Below are 18,111 nucleotides of genomic sequence, written 5' to 3'. Positions count from 1 at the left end.
AATTTAGGTCTTTAATCTACTTAAATTTTATTTTTATGATGGTATGAGCTTTCCCCTCACATCAATAACTATAGTATTTATTGAATTGTCCATCTTTTACCCACTAATATAAAATGCCTATGTATTAAGCACTAAAGGCTTAAATAGGTATTTTCTTTATTATCTTTCCCAGATTTGCTATATTTATCACATGCTTTTCAAAAATGCATTTCATATAGACTATATCCTTCTGAGAAAGTTCGAATGGATTTAATGTTATAAAAAGTACCAACTGCAGATTGAAATCAATGCCCATTTTAATATTTATTACACAGATGTTTACTTACACATATTTGACAACCATAAGGGGGAAGCTTGTGCATGTCACATTCATATCACTATCCATATATGAACAAGTACACGTAATCATTTACCCAACTATATCAGAACATACACAATTTTTCAATTAAACAGACAGCAAATAAGAACAAGCATTAGACAATTAGTAACAACACAAGTAAGAATTATTTTTAAATGTACTACATTTTGATGACTTCAAGTTACTTACGTACTTATATTTTCAAAAATCATAAATTACAAGGGTCACTGTCAGGGTGAAAATATATGTTTTAAAATTTTTTAAAATATGATATTATGTGTTAGGATTATTTGATTTGTACTTGGCACATGTGGTATCTTAGAAAATAAAAATACACTTTGCCAATTTTGTGTATTGTGCAGTTATAAGAGAAAAAAGCACTGTGTTCAGTCATCAGGTCTGTCCCTAGGCCATGTTGTGTGAGGCAGGGTAATTACTTCTTGTTCCTAGAACCAGGACTGAATTTTAAAAATGCATACTTAAAACATATAGCATGGGTACTTAATGAATGATATCCTTTCCCAATGTGTTCCCATTTTATTCACATGGTAGCAATAACAAAATATCATAGTCTTATTATGAATTACAGGTGGAAAAAAATGTTAATTTAACAAATAATATTAATGTATTCTGGAAAATTACATTTTTTAAAAATAAGGAGAAACCCTCAATTGGAGTAACTTTTTCCTAATAATATTTAATGCATACTATACCCTAATTTTAAAATAAATCTTAAACTATAGATGAAATGGTCAATGGTTAAGGACTTTTGGTTTTCTTTTGTGCTACTGATATAAAAATAATGGCTATATTTAAGGCTCATCAAGTCATTATAGTTGCCCTGAACCATCATGTTATCAGCTGAAACAGCTCTACTGCCTTGAATGACCATCCCAGATCACTCATGATATTCTATATTTGAACCAATCATAGCCTCCTTTCTAGCTATGTAAAGGTTCGTTTGGTGGCATCTGGCAGTTAGTCCATGTCATCAAAGATTACTCATATAAACAAATCACAAACTCATCTTTTTCAGACTAAATACATGGTGTTTGGAAGAAATAGTATTCCTGAAGATTGAATGTATATTATTACAAGAAAAAGACTATACAGCCGTGCTGGCATCTCTACTCTTGAATCTTTTTGTTTCCTACCCTGACGCCCTAACAAATCATCCTTGCAAATGTGACTCAAAACCCCTCCTCTAGGAAATTTTCCCTAACAAAACTTCACACTTCTTTCCTTATGTCCTCTATACTCAAGCATAATTTATATGAATTTCAACTTGCATATATTATCATATTGAGTGCCTTCTACTCCCAGCTATAATATTATCTATGACTTCCACAGTGTTTAGCACAGTGTTGTGCATGTACGTTCTGGCTGTGTATATGCATGTGTGATGTGTGTCTCTGTGTATTAAGTGAATTAATTAAAAAAAAAAAAACTAAACCTAAAGTACCTGGCGTCTGTAAGGTAGAAAAAGTTATATAATTTGACAGAAATCAGAATTGCTCTACTTTTCTAGTAGTAAAAGATTTGATTCCCAAATCTGCATCAGTTTGCTTTGAGATATGTCAATAATAAAAAGGCAGTAGGAAAAAAACTGGTTTAAAAACCTTTATGAAATATTTCAAAAAGCTTTGTGATAAATTATCAAGAGCACCAAACCAAAACAATTACTAAATAGTGGTTTTACTTTCCCTATGACTTTATGAATGTAGACTTGTTTAGTTCAAGACAAAGAATACCAAACAGGAATAGGTGTTGTGAATCAGGATAGAAAGGCAATTCACTCTAGGCCAATACATAATACACATTTTGAGATTAATTTAAAAATCCCTTTGTGGTACATATATATATGTTATGTCAAGTAAAAGAATGGTTTATATCAAGATATCATAGATATCTATACTTGCTTTAATACTGTAAAACATGACACAATACTGAAGTTCCTACTTAACAAGACAAATTTTTTATATTAGCTATTAATATTAAAATAGGTTATAATAAAAAATTATTCTCAATGTGTATATTTTCAGATTTGCCTGACAGTGTCCTTTTAAGAAGTCTAACAGTTGGTAGTTAGATTATATACATTTGAATTTCACTTTCATGACTGAAAAATATTACATAATAACAAACAATAATATATAGTAGCTTTTTACTGAAGCACTCCATTTATATTTAAAGCTTTGCTATAAAACAAATTTTATTGTACTTTTCATAAGTTAATGTACACAGAATAAATAAATACTATAATTACATAAAGAATAAATTAAATAAAAGCATAAAAATACAAGACCATAATCATGGGATGCTTTAGCTGTCTTTCTAAGTTTGTGCATTTCCATTTAGTTCTAATGCATTTTTCAGGCCAAGGAAACTTAATCTTTAAATGAAATTCTAAAAACTCAAGTTTAGTAAAAATTTAAGTGCCTCTTTTCTTAGATCACTTAGGAAATGAACTTTTAAAAATGGGCATACTATGCTACATACTATATTAGTATGGCATTTTCTAGAGTCTTTATGACAGCATTGGTAAATGATAAGCTTATTTAAGTAATTTCTTATGTAAAAGAAAACACTCTAATTTTTATGTATCATTTTCAAATCTTTTTTTCTAATACGCAATAGTTATATAAAAGCAGTTCTTGAAATGCTCACTATTAACCACTTAAAGCAGCACAAACGAATTGGACTAATTTATATAATTAACAAAAATAGGTGGAGAGAATATATACATATGTATATATATGTGTGTGTGTGTGTGTGTGTGTGTGTGTATATATATATATATATATATATATATATTAGGGTGAGGTCCTAGAATTTGTTACACGTAGGGCTAGACTTGCAAGAGATCTCATGGCAAATGTAGACACTTTGTGACATATCCCAGCTTTTGAAATATAGTTAGAAGCCAATCGAAAAAGCCTTTCGGCACCAAAGGTATTGAAGTGGCCAGGAAGCACCTTCTCCACCAGACCTCTGTCCACTAATTCTATCAGACGTTCGCAAGTGCCAACATAGTCACTTATCCTGCTGTATGGGAGCCAGTCAATCAGCGATCCATCGTACACGACATCTCCACTGAAGAGAATCTTTCGGTCTTTGTCATGCAAGCAAATACTACCTCTGGAGTGACCTGGCATGTGCATGACAGTGAGCTGTCTGTCACCAAGGTTGATCACATCCCCTACAAATGGAAACATTTAACAGATAAATAAGCTGTATACATGATTTTAATCATTAAACATAAGGACACTGAATAGTTTCAAAGAAATCAGGAGGGATGATGCTCATTCACTATTACTCCATAAATACTATTATATCTTAATGATAATTTGAAAATAAGTGGCCTGTATTTCATTCCTATTGTGTTCTAGCTTAGTATTTGCTAAAGTGAGTAATGTACAGCTCTACTTTTGCAGGTTATTACAAGCTTTTTTTTTTTAAGAGTTAAGGAGCTTTGTTTTCTGCAAGACTTATAAAAAACTTTTAATTTCACAATGGATATTATAGATATACATAAAGAAAATACACAATTTCTCAAACTTATTTGACTAGAAATCTTTTACTTTTCAGAACATCCAAAATACTACTATCCTGTTGGCACAACTTTTTAATGTTGTACTGGTGAAGTATGCTGTGTTTTACCCTTGTTATATCACTCTGTGGAAATTAAGGCTCGAAGATTTAGTTTGTATGGTCAAGCTCTGGATAATGCTATTGATGTTGTGAAATAAATGATTTCTTATCCAGAAACTTCATGTCCTCTGTGAGAATCTACTAAATTGTTGCAGGTTCAGGCTACTTTTAAGTAGGGCAAAATCTCAAAGATATCAGTTATTGATAGGAGAAAATGAAGCTCTTTAGGGCAGGATTTTGCTGGTTTCACAGAACTTATGTGCTAACTTGAAATAAATAATGATTTCTTAAAATATTTATATAGTTTATTTCTAGTACAAACACATCATAGGAAGAAAAGTCAAAGAAACATAGCTAAAAAGTCAATGGAGGAATTCACTAAACAGAAGGAAAAATACAGGAACAAAAGAAAAAATAAAATGCAATATAACATAAAATAGCAGTTCAAAATCCAACTGTATCAATAATTACAAGAAACATGAATGAGGTTGGGCACCAGTGGCTCATGCCTGTAATCCTACCTAGTCAGGTAGTTGAGATATGAGAATTGAGGTTTGGAGTCAGCCTCAGCAGAAAAGTCCATCAGATTTCATCTTCAATTAATCAACAAAAAAGTTAGATGGAAGGTGTGGCTCAAGTGGTAGAACACCTGCTCTGAGTGGGAACAGGTGAGTGAGAATGAAAGGCCCTGAGTTTAAGCCCTGGTATTGGAATAACAAAAGAATGGGATAAACACTCCAATCATACTCAGACAAGGATTAAAAGCACAATGTATGAGGTAACCAAGACAGGAACTTAGGTCAAAGACAAAATTAGATTGTAAAAGGTACAGCATATAAATTAATGATAAGTAAATTACAGGGGCTATTACTATAAGACAAAATAATTTTTTTGCACAAGAGCTATTCCTAGAGAAAAGAGATATTTCATGGGTTATAAGTTAGGCCAAAACACTTAAAAAGCATAAATGTATATACACCCAAAACAGAGAATTAAAAAAAAAAAAAACTTCATGAAGAAAGAACTGACACTTGAAATAAGAATAAACAATTGAGATATTTTCCTGAGAAATTTCAAAAACTCCTTTGTAATTTGTAAAATGTACATAGAAGGATACAGAAAATCAAAACAATTCCTATTAACCACCTTAATCTAAATGCCACATACAACATATTTAACTCCAAAATAGTAAAGTACACTTCTCAGTTGTGCATGAATATCCAGAAAGACATAAAGCAAGTTTCAATAAATTTAAAAGGAAAAAAAATACAAAGTAGGAAGTGAAGTGGCTCTGTGGCTCAAGTGATAGAGCACTCACCTTGAATGGAAGAGCTCAGGGACAGCATCCAGACCCAGAATTCAAGTCCAACAACCAACAAAAAATAAACAAACAAAAAATGCAAAGTATATTTGTTCACTGACCATACTTAATTAAAAAATGAGAAATAACATTAAAAACAAGACATGAATTTTGAATAAAGAAAATTAGCAACATAAGAGTGATTAAAAATAAATATGGGACTATCCATAAATGTTATTATACTTTTAGCCTATGACATCAAAAGGGAAGGTAGAGAACACTATAGATAATACTAAAGAAAAAAATTATAAGATTTATAGAATATAACTAAAGCAGTACTTAGAAGACAGTCATCTTAAATACTTATTTGATGAAGTATTTAGTTTAACTTCTGAAGATAGTTAATGTAAAATATTAATAAAATAAAAAGAGAAAAAACAGATTTTCTCAAGGTTATCTCAAAAGATACATACAAAACCACAAAAATCTAACACTCATTTATGAAAAGTTGCAAAAATCTGCAAACAGAAAGGAAGGTCCTGAACTTGATAAAGCCTACCTATGGAAAAACCTACAGGTAATATCTCTTTGAACAGCACAGACCATACAAAGTGCAGGAAAGCATAAGCTCCTTTCCTTCTAGGATGGAACAAAACATGATGTTGCTCTTAAGCCTTCCATCCACCATTACATTGAAGATCCTAACCAGTGCAATAAGAAAAAAAGGAAGTAAACTCATATATATTGGGTAAGAAGAAGCAATTCTATATTTATTCATAGTGATATGTATGGAAAAGCCTAAGAATGGAAGAAAAGCTAAAGATCTAAATAACCAAAAGTTTAATAATATCACAAGATAGATCAATACACAAAAGCTACTGTACTCCTACATGCAGAAGGACTTTCAAAAATAAATTTTAGTTGGGTACTGGTGGCTCACGCCTGTAATCAGGAGGCCGAGATGTAAGGATTGCAGTTGGAAGCCTGCCTAGGCTGAAATGTCTGTGAGACTCTTATCTCTATTAAACAACTCAGAAAAAGCTGGAAGTGGTGCTGTGGCTTAAGTAGTAGAGTGCTAGCCTTGAGCAAAAGCAGCTCAGGGATATTGTGCAGGCTCTGAGTTCAAGCTCCAGGACCAGGGAAAAAAACAAATAAACACAAAAACATTCTATTAAAATAGCATTTGCTACACAAACACTGTGAAGAGAAATTAAAGAAGGCCTAAACTAAAGAAGACATAAAGCTGAACCCATTGTTCAGTTAGAATGTAATTTAATCCAACCTTTCTATCACTGTACTGCATAGAACTCTCCAGAGAAGCTGAAACAGTCTGTGTCAATATGGCCCAATATGAGAAATATTAGTCATTGTGACTATTGCCATTTGAAATGTTGCTGTGCTATTAAGGAATTAAATTTTTAATTTTAAGTTAGCTTTTCTATTCTCTTTTTTTAAGGAAAACAATTTTTTTTTTCCAGAATTGCTGTTTGAACTGAGGACCTTGCATTTACTAGGCAGATGCTCTACCCCTTGAGCCATTAATCTATTTTAGGTACATTAAATTTCATCTCTTGGCTAGTCACATATGGTTTATGGCTACTGCAGCAGCCATAAACTCAGTCCACACTCAACCAAAATCTCAACATGATTTTAAAGAAACTGAAAACCTAGCGAAAAAATTCTATGAAGACTGGTGGCATGGCTCAGTGGTGAAGTGCTTGCCTAGCATTCATAAGGTCCACGTTCAATTCTTCCACACTGCAGGAAAAGAAAAAGTGGCAAGACTTAGACTACCTAATTTCAAAAACTTGATTTGAAAGTAACAATAAGTCACCTGGCTAACTCTTGTATATAATCCATGTGAGAATAAAGAGTTCAGTCTCTTCCACAGTTACAAATTAGATCTACTCCACTGGTTCCATGTATGTATTATTTTATTTTATTTTGTCAGTCATGGGGCTTGAATGAACTCTGGCCCTGGGCGCTACCCCTCAGCTCTTCAGCTCAAGGCTAGCACCCTACCACTTGTGCCATAGCACCACTTCTGGCTTGTTTATGTGGTACTGAGGAATCAAACCCAGGGCCTCATGTACGCGAGGCAAGCACTCTACCACTGAGCCAACTTCCCAGCCCTGTTTTATTTTAAATTTGTATGCTACCTGTTGATTTACACTATCAAGCTGGAGTTTCAGCTCTCTACTCTTCAAAATTCCCAGATACCACTATTACGTATGTATACGTTTTTCATATTCTTATCATTCACTCACTCCAAAGAATCAGAATTCAATGACTTCACCCTGTAGTCCCAATGTTTTGGGTACTGTTACTGTGAAGTGCATTCATCCTATCATCCAATACTCTAAATTTCCTTTGCATTAGATTTCTTGTTAACTGCATTTGATGTCTTCTCTCTTGGTTTATTCCCTTATTTTGAAGGAGCATATCTCTATGGCTTCCCTTTAACAGCATGTGTAAAAGGATTTTTTTTGTTTTTGGGCAAAGTTGACTGGTAGTAGGATGGACACACGGATCTATTTGGGGGAAATCATTTGCATGTAGAGTTGAATGCAAAACTTCTTTTCTAGCTCCAAAGCCATTATGATTGAACACATGATGGTTTGGTTTAAATTTCTTGAAATTGTAGAACTTACTTTGATCAGAATGCTTTGAACATTTACAAGCCTGGATGTGTTTTCGTCCATGGCAATGGGAATTCTGCTGGCCTTTTCAGAAATGCATATCTTTAACTGTGAGTTATATTCTTGGATTGTCTCTAACTTTCTTATTTCTTCTCCTTCATTTTATTACTGTATTATCTCTTCTTCTATTATGTTAATGTTAGATTTTCCAAACTTTTTTTTTAATCAAATACTCTGCTCTCTTACTGTAAGCTTTCAAATTAATGTTCCATAACTTCTACTAATTTCTGGTATTTTAAATTCCAAGTGCACTTTTTTTGTGGATACTGTTCTACTTATTTATAAAGCATTCTCATTCTCTTTTGGATACGTAGAATATGATCACTTGTCTTTTTTATAATGTTATTGATGAAAGTCTCTACTTTCAAGTTGATCATCTCAAGATGTTCTCATGTTAAGAGGCTTCTGTCAGGTTCTGCAAAGTGCTTGGTTGCCTATTTGAATAGGGGAGTAGAAATCCTGCTTGAAGCACACATATGGTACCTCACAAACTAAACTTGACAGTAGTGACCCAGCCAGGGATAACTTAGGAATGTCTCTGCCAGGGCATCTCAGTCTTTCCTTGAGGGTTTAGATTTCCGGTAAGATTTTTCTAATTTCCGTCCCTGGTGGTAGAGGTCTGGCAATCTTACTTCTAAGCATCTAATAGGAAATATACACTGTTTGATCCTGTTTTAAACTGAACCACAATAGTGCCCATCAGACCTCAATCAAGAAACTACTCTATTTTACTTCTCTAGAGAGCACGCTAACTGGATGGGGGAGGGGCATTCATTTAAGGAGAAAGGTTTTACATTGTTAAGAGCTTCAGCCTTTTAAATGCTTGGAATCCATTGTCCTTATTTTAGTGTTCTCTTGGTTCCAACTGAGGTACTGGCTAATGCTCATCCTTGGGCCTTTTCTGTCTTTTTCAAAGCTAACTGTTGACTGTATCTTGCTGGCTAGTACACAACAGCTAACTCAAGTCACCATATCTACTTTCTAGCATCTGAAATTGTTCCCTAAGTCAGTACAGATTTATACTGAAAGCAAACGGATCATATAACAGATCAGATACTCTTACTTGTAGTCTTAGTAGGCCTTTAGGAGGGAGCCAGATTTTGTGTTTGTTCAATTTACTATGGATTCAATCTTTCTGGAATCTCTGTATTTTGTTTTTCACTTTCTCAGGTGACCTGTCCATCTGAAGCCACTCCTCTAAGACAATATATCCTTGGCGCTGATCAAATTGTTTAAAGATGTACAAAGGAGACAGCAATGTCAGAAGTTGAATCACTTGAATCCAGTGAAAGATAGGCAATGTGACAGACTCACATCTAGGAGATATGGGATATAACGAAGGTCCACTAGTCTCTTCTTACAGGAAAATTCTATTTCACTGTTAATAAGGTAAGTTCTTTATCCATCAAAGATAAGCATGTACACTTATCATATTAAACATTTATCATACATTGCATGATATGCTTTTGAGATGAAGATCCACTGCACAGATTTCTGCTTCTTCATAACAGGTAATCATCAATTCACTAAATGAAATGTAATACATGATTTCAGCCTCCTTATGTTCTCAAACCAAAGCAATGAAGACATTATGCTGTTTGAGTATGTGCTGTACATATGCATTTTCAATATAAATATTTTATGTATCCTTCTAGGCATCTGTATTATACCTATGCTAATAGCAAGTTGGCAGGCCACATCATTCAGAAAAGACAGGAAATTAATATTCCTAAGAAGTGAGGAAATTAGCTACTACTTGAGAGGACAAGATATCCACTTTCTAATGAGAAACAACTTGTAATAACACAGTATTATCACATTCTAAGTGTTCGGTAAATATTGAGCTTTCTTTTCTCACCTTCAAAGTCATAAAGACTGCACAAGGAGCTGGTAAGCTCTTTCCAAATCCCAAAATGCTAGGCTTCTACTATCAATTGTGACTAAGAAAATGTGGGCTCTAGGCCCAGTTCCTTCTCAAATGATCTGTGTGACCTCAGGCATGAGATTACTACCTCTACATCTCTAAGTTAGTAATCCATACCATTCTTCCACTCTTCTTTTCCCATTGCTACCACAGAAGTAAATGAGTAAAAAAATGTTTATCTTCCCAACACTTGAAATACATTTTAACATTACTATAAATCTTTTTGACCCAACTGCTATAATGTAATAAGGTGAATACCCATCAACTGCTTGGTTATCGTCTACAAGTAAATAAAACAATTTTGTAGCTTTAGATTTTAAACTTTAGTGATGATGCTTCTTGGCTGGGTGGTGAGGCATAGAATTTTACAATTTCTTAATACCACAAAAGATCAAGATAATTTCATGTGTATGAGAAACTGAGTTTTGTAAAATATCTCATTATTTTCATGTTGTTCAGTCTGAGTTTCATTGTACCCCAGCATTTTGATGCATTGTATTACAGAAAGGTGTTTCTATTCACTAAACTAGCAAATAAACTGATCATGACAGAAAGAAGAGCTTTTACATTCTCAGAGTTATTAAAAAACATATATTTCTCAGGTAGAATTCATATATGTTCTGCATGGTTTGATCTATGACTCCTTGGTTCAACTCCTAGATTATATCATCATCTTGCTTACTGGGCTAATTAATTCAATTTAATCTCCTGCATGGAGAGAGAGGGGCCTGGGGCCTACCCTGTTTGGCTTTTTTCTCTGCGAATTTCTCTCTTGAACTGCATCCTGTCTTTCAGCTACTTGCAGAGTCAAGGAAGACTAAGCTTCACCTTTACTGGAAATAGCCTTATTAATCTCTCAGTTTTGCTTTTACCCCGACCCACTATCTGTCATAATGTAAACCAGACATGTTCTGCCTTTATGTTCACTAAAGCTTTACCTCTTGTGAGGTGGTATTAAGAAATCAATCTAAAAGATGAGGATGAGTGAGGGGCTGGAACCACAGCTCTGACGATTTTCTAAGCCTACAGGTGGGAATGGATCACAGTGGGTGGTGACTGAGCAGATGGAATCAGTAGTTCTCAAAAGCATAGAGTATGACATGCACTCTTAGCAAGGCGACACTTCTTTAAACACACACACACAGAGACAGAGAGAGACAGAGAGAGACAGAGAGAGAGAGAGAGAGAGAGAGAGAGAGAGAGAAGAAACAACAACAACAAAAGGCCGACCTGCTACCAAAGCATTTTGAATGTCAAGAGTGGTGCTTGGGAAAAAGAATGGAACAACCATTAATCACAAGTCTCAGCTGTGTCACCACTGTAAGGAGACACGAGAAACCCGATTAGGGGGTGGTGCTGGCTCTCATTCGCCGTCGCGGCACCACACCAGGGCTGATGTCTTAGCAGAGGAGGCTGGAGATGGCCTCGGTGCTGGTGGAGACAGAAATGGTGCTTTTGCACTGTGTCTCCGACGACCGTGCCGCCCTCGCGGCCAGCCCTCTCCCCTCCCGCCCGCGGGCCCCCCCCCCCCCCCCCCCCGCTTACCATCCTGCAGGACCAGGGTGGGCTGCACCGCCTGCACCCGGAACTGCCTGGCCCTCCAGCCGGGGCTGGGCGCCCGCACCACCTCGCTGTCGGAGAGCCAGGTCACCGTCTCAAAGTTGTCCCCGCGGGCCAGGGCCTCGGCCTCGGCGTGGTGCACGGCCACCTGGTCGAACTGGTAGAGGCCGCCCGAGTGGTCGAAGTGCACGTGGGTGGCCACGGCCAGCAGCGGCCGGCGGGCCGCGTCCTCCTCCTCCTTGGCCCCGCAGTCCTGCAACAGGCCCGAGGAGTACAGGTATTCCGGGAGGCTGCGCAGCCCCAGGCCCGTGTCGATCACCACATCCTGCTCGGAGCCACGCACCAGCCAGATGTTGGCGCGGTTGCCCGACTCGTAGAAGCGTTCTTGGATCCAGAAGATGCCGTCGCCCAGCGACTTGTGGGCGTACCACTCGAGCGCCGACATGCTGGGCAGGGGTGCGGCCGGCCGGCGGGGCGCGCGGGCAGGGTGGGGTGTGGACTGCGTGCCGCCCGCAGGCCGTCCGGACGCGGGGCGTTGCGGAGGTGCGGAGCCGTCTGCCCGCAGCCGGGGAGGTGGCGCCGAGCGCGGGGAGGGGAGGGGGCGGTGCGGGGACGCGGGCGGCGGCGCGGGAGGGAGCGGGAAGGCGGGCGCGCGCCGGCGCGGCCCCCGCTCCCGCCGGGTCCGCAGAGGGCAGAGGCTGCGCCGCCCGCACCGGGACGCAGCAGCCCCCCCCCCCCCCGCAGCCTCGGCAGCGCGGGAAGCGTTAACGCGGAGGGCACTGCAGCGATCTGCAGACGCGGGAAGACGGGGCACTGGGACCACGGACTGCGGAGCCAGCGATGCGGGGGAAGCGCAGGCTCCCAGGGCGCCTGAGCCGCGCCAGGCCGCCCCGCCCCTGCCCGTCCTCCCCGGCGGGGGTCGTCCGGGGCTCGCTCGCTGCGGCGCGGCGCGCAAAGAGTCGGGCCGGGCTGGAGGACCGGTGTCACTACGGCGCCCGCCAAGGGCTAAAAAGCTCAGGGCGGAGGGGCGGGGCCTCGGCGGAGGGGGCGGGGCCGCGCGGGCCGGCTTGGAACGTGCTCGCCGGGCCGCGTGGAGGCAGAGCGGTGCGCGCCCCGCTCCCGGCGTGGAACCCGCGGTGGTACCCGAGCGCGCCCGCCTGCACCCCTTCCCGGCCGGCGAGCCCTCGTGGGCGGCACAGCTTTGCCTCGGACTGGAGACTTCCGAGTGAGCCGGTATCCGGAGCGGGGGAGGACTTGGGGGAGGCGATCGGGAATTAGAGGTGCACGTGGAGAGGGGTGGGGAGGTCGGGATCGGGGCCGGCCGGGGACCTCAGGCGCCCGCGGAGTGAGGGGCGTGGGAGAGGCCCAGACCTCCTCGTCTACCTGAGCCCTTCGAAAGGTCTTTGAAAGTCGTTGCTTCCATATTTTTTTAACGTGGTCTGCAACGAGTTGGAAGGGAATCAGAGCTCTCGCTGGGATGGTTGACTCATCGGAGATGCGGTGGGTGCTGATGTGGTTGGTTTAGCCAGACTGCGACTAAGGGCAGGTCACTGGGCATCATGGATGGCAGCACTTTTTCCTATACAAGGGAAATGTGTGTGTGGGGGGGGCGGGAACTGTCGTTAATTTGGTTTGACTTCAAAGAGTGGAGAAAGTTCGTACCACAGTTTAAAGTGGATACTGACTGGGTGTGGCCAGCCACGTAGATCACCCTTTCTTGATAAAAGCCATTCCTGTCTTCTCTCCTCACCTCCTAGCTGCTGATGCACCGATTTGGGAATCCAGAAATTCCCTTGGGAACTAATCTCTCTGCTTAGCCAGGAAACGTTATAAAGACACCCATGAGACAGCATTTAAAAAAATAATTACCAAAATCTGTATAGTGGCAGCTAATCAGCCTTCATGGAAGGAGAGAGGTATTTCTCCCCTCCACTAGTAAAGTCTGGTGCAATGCCACCTCTGGTATTTTGCTTATCCAGATAAAGGTCTTCCAGTTGGGGCTAACTTAGGAGTGCCCGGGGTACATGACTTGAACAAAACTGTATAGGGAAAAAAAAAGTCACAGTCTTCATTCTCCAGACTTTGAAGTGTCCTTCAAATTTGTGTGTGTGTGTGTGTGTGTGTGTGTGTGTGTAGTATATATATATATATACACACATGTATATATATATATATATAATATCTGTACCCAAGTACTTATAGTAAAAGGTAATATGGAATGTGGACCAAACAGTAAGTAAATGGTAGGTGCTGTTGAGGTTACAGATGGAAAGGACTTTGGGGGCAGTTGCATTTGCATTGGCCTTTATAAAGGAGTGGAAGGAACCCAGCACTGATGACTCATGCTTGTAATCTTAGCTACTCAGGAGGCTGAGATCTAAGACATCACGGTTTGGTTTAAATCCCTGCTGGGTCAGGAACAGCGGTGAGACTCTCATCTCTAATAAACCACTCAGAAAACCGGAAGTGGTGCTGTGGCTCATGTGGTAGAGCATTAGCCTTGAGCTGAAGAGCACAGGGACAGTGAGTGCCCAGGCTCAGAGTTCAAGCCCCACAACCGACAAAAAGGAAAAAAGAAAAAGAAAAAAGAAAGGAGTATAAGGGGATTCTATAAAAGAGAAATACAGTGCTGTCTGTAGTTTGGGTATTTTTCTTGTGCAGACCAGAACCACTAGGTGATAGGAACCACCAAGTAGCATAGAGTGTTATACTTACTAGGTCACAAGCTCAGCAATATTTAATTGTTGGAGTTTTGCTAGGCTTTGCTTATTGGTGAGACAGAAAAAGTTGAACAGGTCCTTAAGAAGGCCTTCATGTTTATTTGTCCCTCTGTCTGTAGCTCACTTCCTCACGAATATCCCTTTTTCTTTCTCTGCATGACTCTTTTCTCAACTCTTGTCAGGTTTATGCTGGAATATTACTGAATAAGATAGGGCTTCAACTGTCCTTTCCACAATAGCTTTTATGTTACTTACTTTATTTGTATTTGCATACTTATTAGTCCATACTTTTTTGTTTTATTTTTAACTACTTTTTTTTTTTGTCTTTTCATTTTGGGTACTAGGGATGGAGCATAGCTACATCCCAGCCCAGTTATTTGGACTTTCTTACTTTAAGATATTCTCTTTTTTTGATCAGTCATGGGGCTTGAACTCAGGGCCTGGCCACTGTCCCTGGGCTTTTTTGCTGAAGGCTAGCACTCTGTCTTTTTTAAGCCACAGCTTCACTTACCATGGCAGTATTTGTATTTTGCCCATTTTTCCATAGAGTGTGAGCCCCATGACAGAGCAGAGATTTTCTTTTGCTTAGCACTATATGCCCAATATGTACAAGATGGCCTTACACCTAGGGTCCTTAATAAAGACTAGAGGACTGAAGACTTTCCTTGGGGAGACAGATAAGATGACAAGTAACATGACTGCCAAAAGAGCCAGAGTAATATAGGATAATATAGTGTACAAATAAGGGAGTAGAGGAATTTATTTTAACAGAAGTGTCATGCATTTCAAAGATGCTAGGGCTTGTGAAGGTAATATCAGGAAGGGCCTGCCTGGCAGAAGGAGCATCTGAGAGCAAGTGTAGCTAGTGTGAACATGTAGATCCAAAAAGTTAGACTCCAAAGCTTTGTTGATTAAATAATGTGATGTGTAATTTGGATCCTAGAAAGATGACTGGAGACTGGATTGAAAGGGGGGAATCTTGCTATAAACTAAAGGGAGGGAACACACAGTTTATTGTCCTCTGCTGTTAGATGCAAGGCGTCAAAGGAGACAGCCCTAGCAGAATGTCTAGCAGCCTCCTGGTTGGGCAATTAAATCACCCACAAGAAAGGTACTGCCTCCCCTACCTCCCATCTGTTTGTACATTTACTTATCTAGCTAATATGTGCAAGGAATTGTGTCACAGTCATAACACAAAACTTAAGAGGTTGGGGGAATTTCAGAGACTAGCTTAGCTTATTCCAGGAGGATGATTTTGTGTTAATTTTTTGTGATATTTTTATGTTAAAGGAGATTATTTTTATAGTTTATTAAAATGGACTTGTGTATTTCAGCTCTTGGATTCTCAAACTGCTCCAGTTTTCAAACCTGTCAGAACAAATTCTGAATAGGAATTTCTAGGAGGCATACTGAATTATAAGGACAGTGCTATTGATTTAATAGCATTTTTGTAGTTATTAGTTTACTTAGTTGATTAAAGACATCCCTGTGATTAAAAAGGCCTTCAACTAGTCTAGACATGTGCTTCAGGAAGCATAATATGGATGAGAAGACATGGAAAGGTTTCTTGAGGCCTTAGTTCATTCCTGCCTTTGATAGGAATTAATTTTATGATTATCAGTTACCGTCTTAGGGCTTCAATTTCCTCTTCTGTAAAATGGGAGATTTAATCTGCTATGGTTTTTAAATTAACTTACACATTTTAATTTCCTGGGAAGCTTCAAAAGTACTGGCAGTAATTCCTGACTGTAGCAATCTTGGTTTTTATTCCTCTGGTTGAAGCCCAGGTATTTTGTTGTTCGATTTTTTTTTCCATTTTTAATTTTTTAGTTCAGGAAGTTAAGCAAGCAAAATTAACCCTGACAGTAGACTAATTGAATTGTACTTTTATAGTGTGTGTGTGTGTGTGTGTGTGTGTGTGTGTGCCTTATCTTTTTTGATCAAGGCAGTTATTCTACAATTTGAGACACAGCTCTTTTTTTAGCTTTTTGGTGGTTAAATGAAGACAAAAGTGTCACAGACTTTCCTGCCCAAGCTGGCATCCAGCCATGACCCTCAGATCTCAGCCTCCTGACTAGTTAAGGATTACAGTGTGAGCCAAAGGCACCTGGCTGAACTGTACTTATATGTGTAGATTTGCTGTTCAGATTATAGTACTTAAGTAATAAATTGAGATGCTTGATATCACTTGTGGAGCAGTTGCTGTATATAACGTGCTAGACACTGAGGGATATAAATTCTCTATTGTTGATTCTGTTGAAGAAACCAACAAACAAAAACCATAAATGAAATTCCTCTTCTTTGTAAAAGGCCCATTTCCCCAAATCAAATCAATATTCTTTCTAGAATTGGAGTGTAGCAACTTATTATATATGTACATATACATATATGTACATGTATAATACACATATCAGGTTTAAAAGTCCATTTATAAGAGTATGTTTCTAAGATCAAGATGGGATAGCATTGTTGGCATGTTGAGATATCTAAGCTAGACAAAGGTGAAAATGGATGCTGCCAGAAAAAGAAAAAGGAGCAGGCCGCAGTGGAGAAACTTGTAGTGAAGGCATGATTATAGATGGGGTATCAGGAGGGTAAGTTGAAACCACTTAAAAAGGTTTTAACCTGAATACTTAGACAGGGACTTTGCTTTTTATTGAGTAGCCAAGACAGAACATCATATGAATAGCATACTCAAAGTTGTGCATTAGGATGTATAATGTGGATGAATCAGAGAAAATGACCAGAAATATTGCAGTGTTCTCAGCCAGAAGCTGAGTGGTAAAGCTGGACTGTGATAGAAAAATTAGAAAGAAAGGAACATTTTGTAGCAAGAATTAAGTGATTGATCTGTTCCATGCTGTCTGTTTTCTAGCTCAGTGCCTAGCTAGAATGCTCAATATTTGCTGACTGACTCAGTTAAATTGGACCACTTGAAACTGAAGAAGATTTGGATAAGAAGCAACTAGAAAAAGCTGTAAAAATCCTTTATAGAAGTTTGCCCAAGGGCTGGGGGAGTGGATCAGGTGGAGAGAGCCATGAGGCCATGGGTTCAAAACCCCCCCAAATTTCTTTTGGCTGAATGAAATAAAGGAACAAAGCAGTGGGACTATTATCATTGAGGATTTCAAAAGAGTGATATTGGTCGCTTGGAAACTATTTGTTCCGTGACACAGTTATGAATTGAAGGACAACCTTTATCTCTACAAAGGAAGAAAATGGATTAACCACTGATTGAGTACAGGGGCACTGACACGTTGACTTAAAAAGAATGGGTTTATAAGGTCAGAATGCTATGTAATGATTAACAATGTCTCACGATGGGATTTTACTGCCAAGATGGGATTTTTCTTTTGTGACAGTATTGGGGTGTGCTATGCCTTAGCTTTTTTCTCAAGGCTGGTGCTCTGTTACTTGCGCCAAAGCTCCACTTCTGGCTTTTGTGGTGATTAATTGATAAAAGTCAGAGACTTTTATCTTTGAGATAAATTAGAATCAGCAAAATTTGATAATTTGGGGGATGTTCCATAAACTGATAAAATTCCTTGTAGGGTGAGTTTTTCTAATATGTTTCCAGGACTCTCACCAGAAAAGATTTGGGGGTAGTCCGTTTGAGGACTTGCAGATCCCCTAGGATTCAGCATGTTTTATGTCTTATTTTATTAGTCTAGTTCATTTCCATGGTCAGGCAAGTTTGGTAACTTTTACCTACCTAGGCTTGTTCTTAGTCTTTAATTAATGGCAAATCTGGGATTGGAATGGAGCCCAGTGGTCCTGGCCACACCTATTGGACCAGCTGCTGTTTGTTAGAGTAAAGGTATGAGCCTTTCTACTCAGCAGTTTTCATACTTGGAAGACTCGATGTATGTTTCAGTGACTCAGCATCTGAAACAAGACCA

General features: G+C 39.2%; 2 protein-coding genes across 4 annotated transcripts in view; one reads left to right on the top strand and one right to left on the bottom strand.

Annotated features, from left to right (window-relative positions):
• Positions 1–278: 278 nt before the first annotated feature.
• Mblac2 (metallo-beta-lactamase domain containing 2) lies at positions 279–12,021 on the bottom strand. Of its 2 annotated transcripts, none has more exons than XM_042691076.1 (3): positions 11,478–12,021; positions 3,159–3,557; positions 279–3,106 (listed from the first exon to the last, which is right to left on the bottom strand). In XM_042691076.1, the coding sequence occupies exons 1-2, from the start codon at positions 11,935–11,937 to the stop codon at positions 3,172–3,174; spliced, it is 846 nt and encodes a 281-aa protein (XP_042547010.1). In that variant the 5' UTR covers positions 11,938–12,021; the 3' UTR covers positions 279–3,106; positions 3,159–3,171. The 2 variants fall into 2 exon arrangements, with proteins under 2 accessions (XP_042547010.1, XP_042547011.1); XM_042691077.1 differs by having other exon boundaries at positions 279–3,097; positions 3,161–3,557.
• Polr3g (RNA polymerase III subunit G) overlaps positions 11,710–18,111 on the top strand; it is a 25,042-nt gene continuing 18,640 nt past the window's right edge. Inside the window, exon 1 of one of the 2 annotated variants that reach the window (XM_042691079.1) lies at positions 11,710–11,769. The gene's annotated coding sequence lies outside the window, so the exon portion shown is untranslated. Of the gene's footprint in view, positions 11,770–12,594; positions 12,726–18,111 lie in introns of those variants that run through there. The other variant, XM_042691078.1, reaches the window with a different exon arrangement.

Source organism: Dipodomys spectabilis, unplaced genomic scaffold (assembly GCF_019054845.1).
Source record: "Dipodomys spectabilis isolate Male_0828 unplaced genomic scaffold, ASM1905484v1 ptg000140l, whole genome shotgun sequence".
Lineage (NCBI taxonomy): Eukaryota > Metazoa > Chordata > Mammalia > Rodentia > Heteromyidae > Dipodomys > Dipodomys spectabilis.
The sequence above is the reverse complement of the archived record's forward strand: the minus strand, read 5'-3'. Positions and strand labels throughout refer to the sequence as shown.

Bases quoted from the DNA above. Each gene is read 5' to 3' on its own strand.
- Mblac2 (XM_042691076.1), bottom strand. From the start codon at position 11,937: ATGTCGGCGCTCGAGTGGTACGCCCACAAGTCGCTGGGCGACGGCATC. The intron at 3,558-11,477 runs GTAAGCGGGGGG...TTCCATTTGTAG, and splicing joins CACCCTGGTCCTGCAGGATG to GGGATGTGATCAACCTTGGT.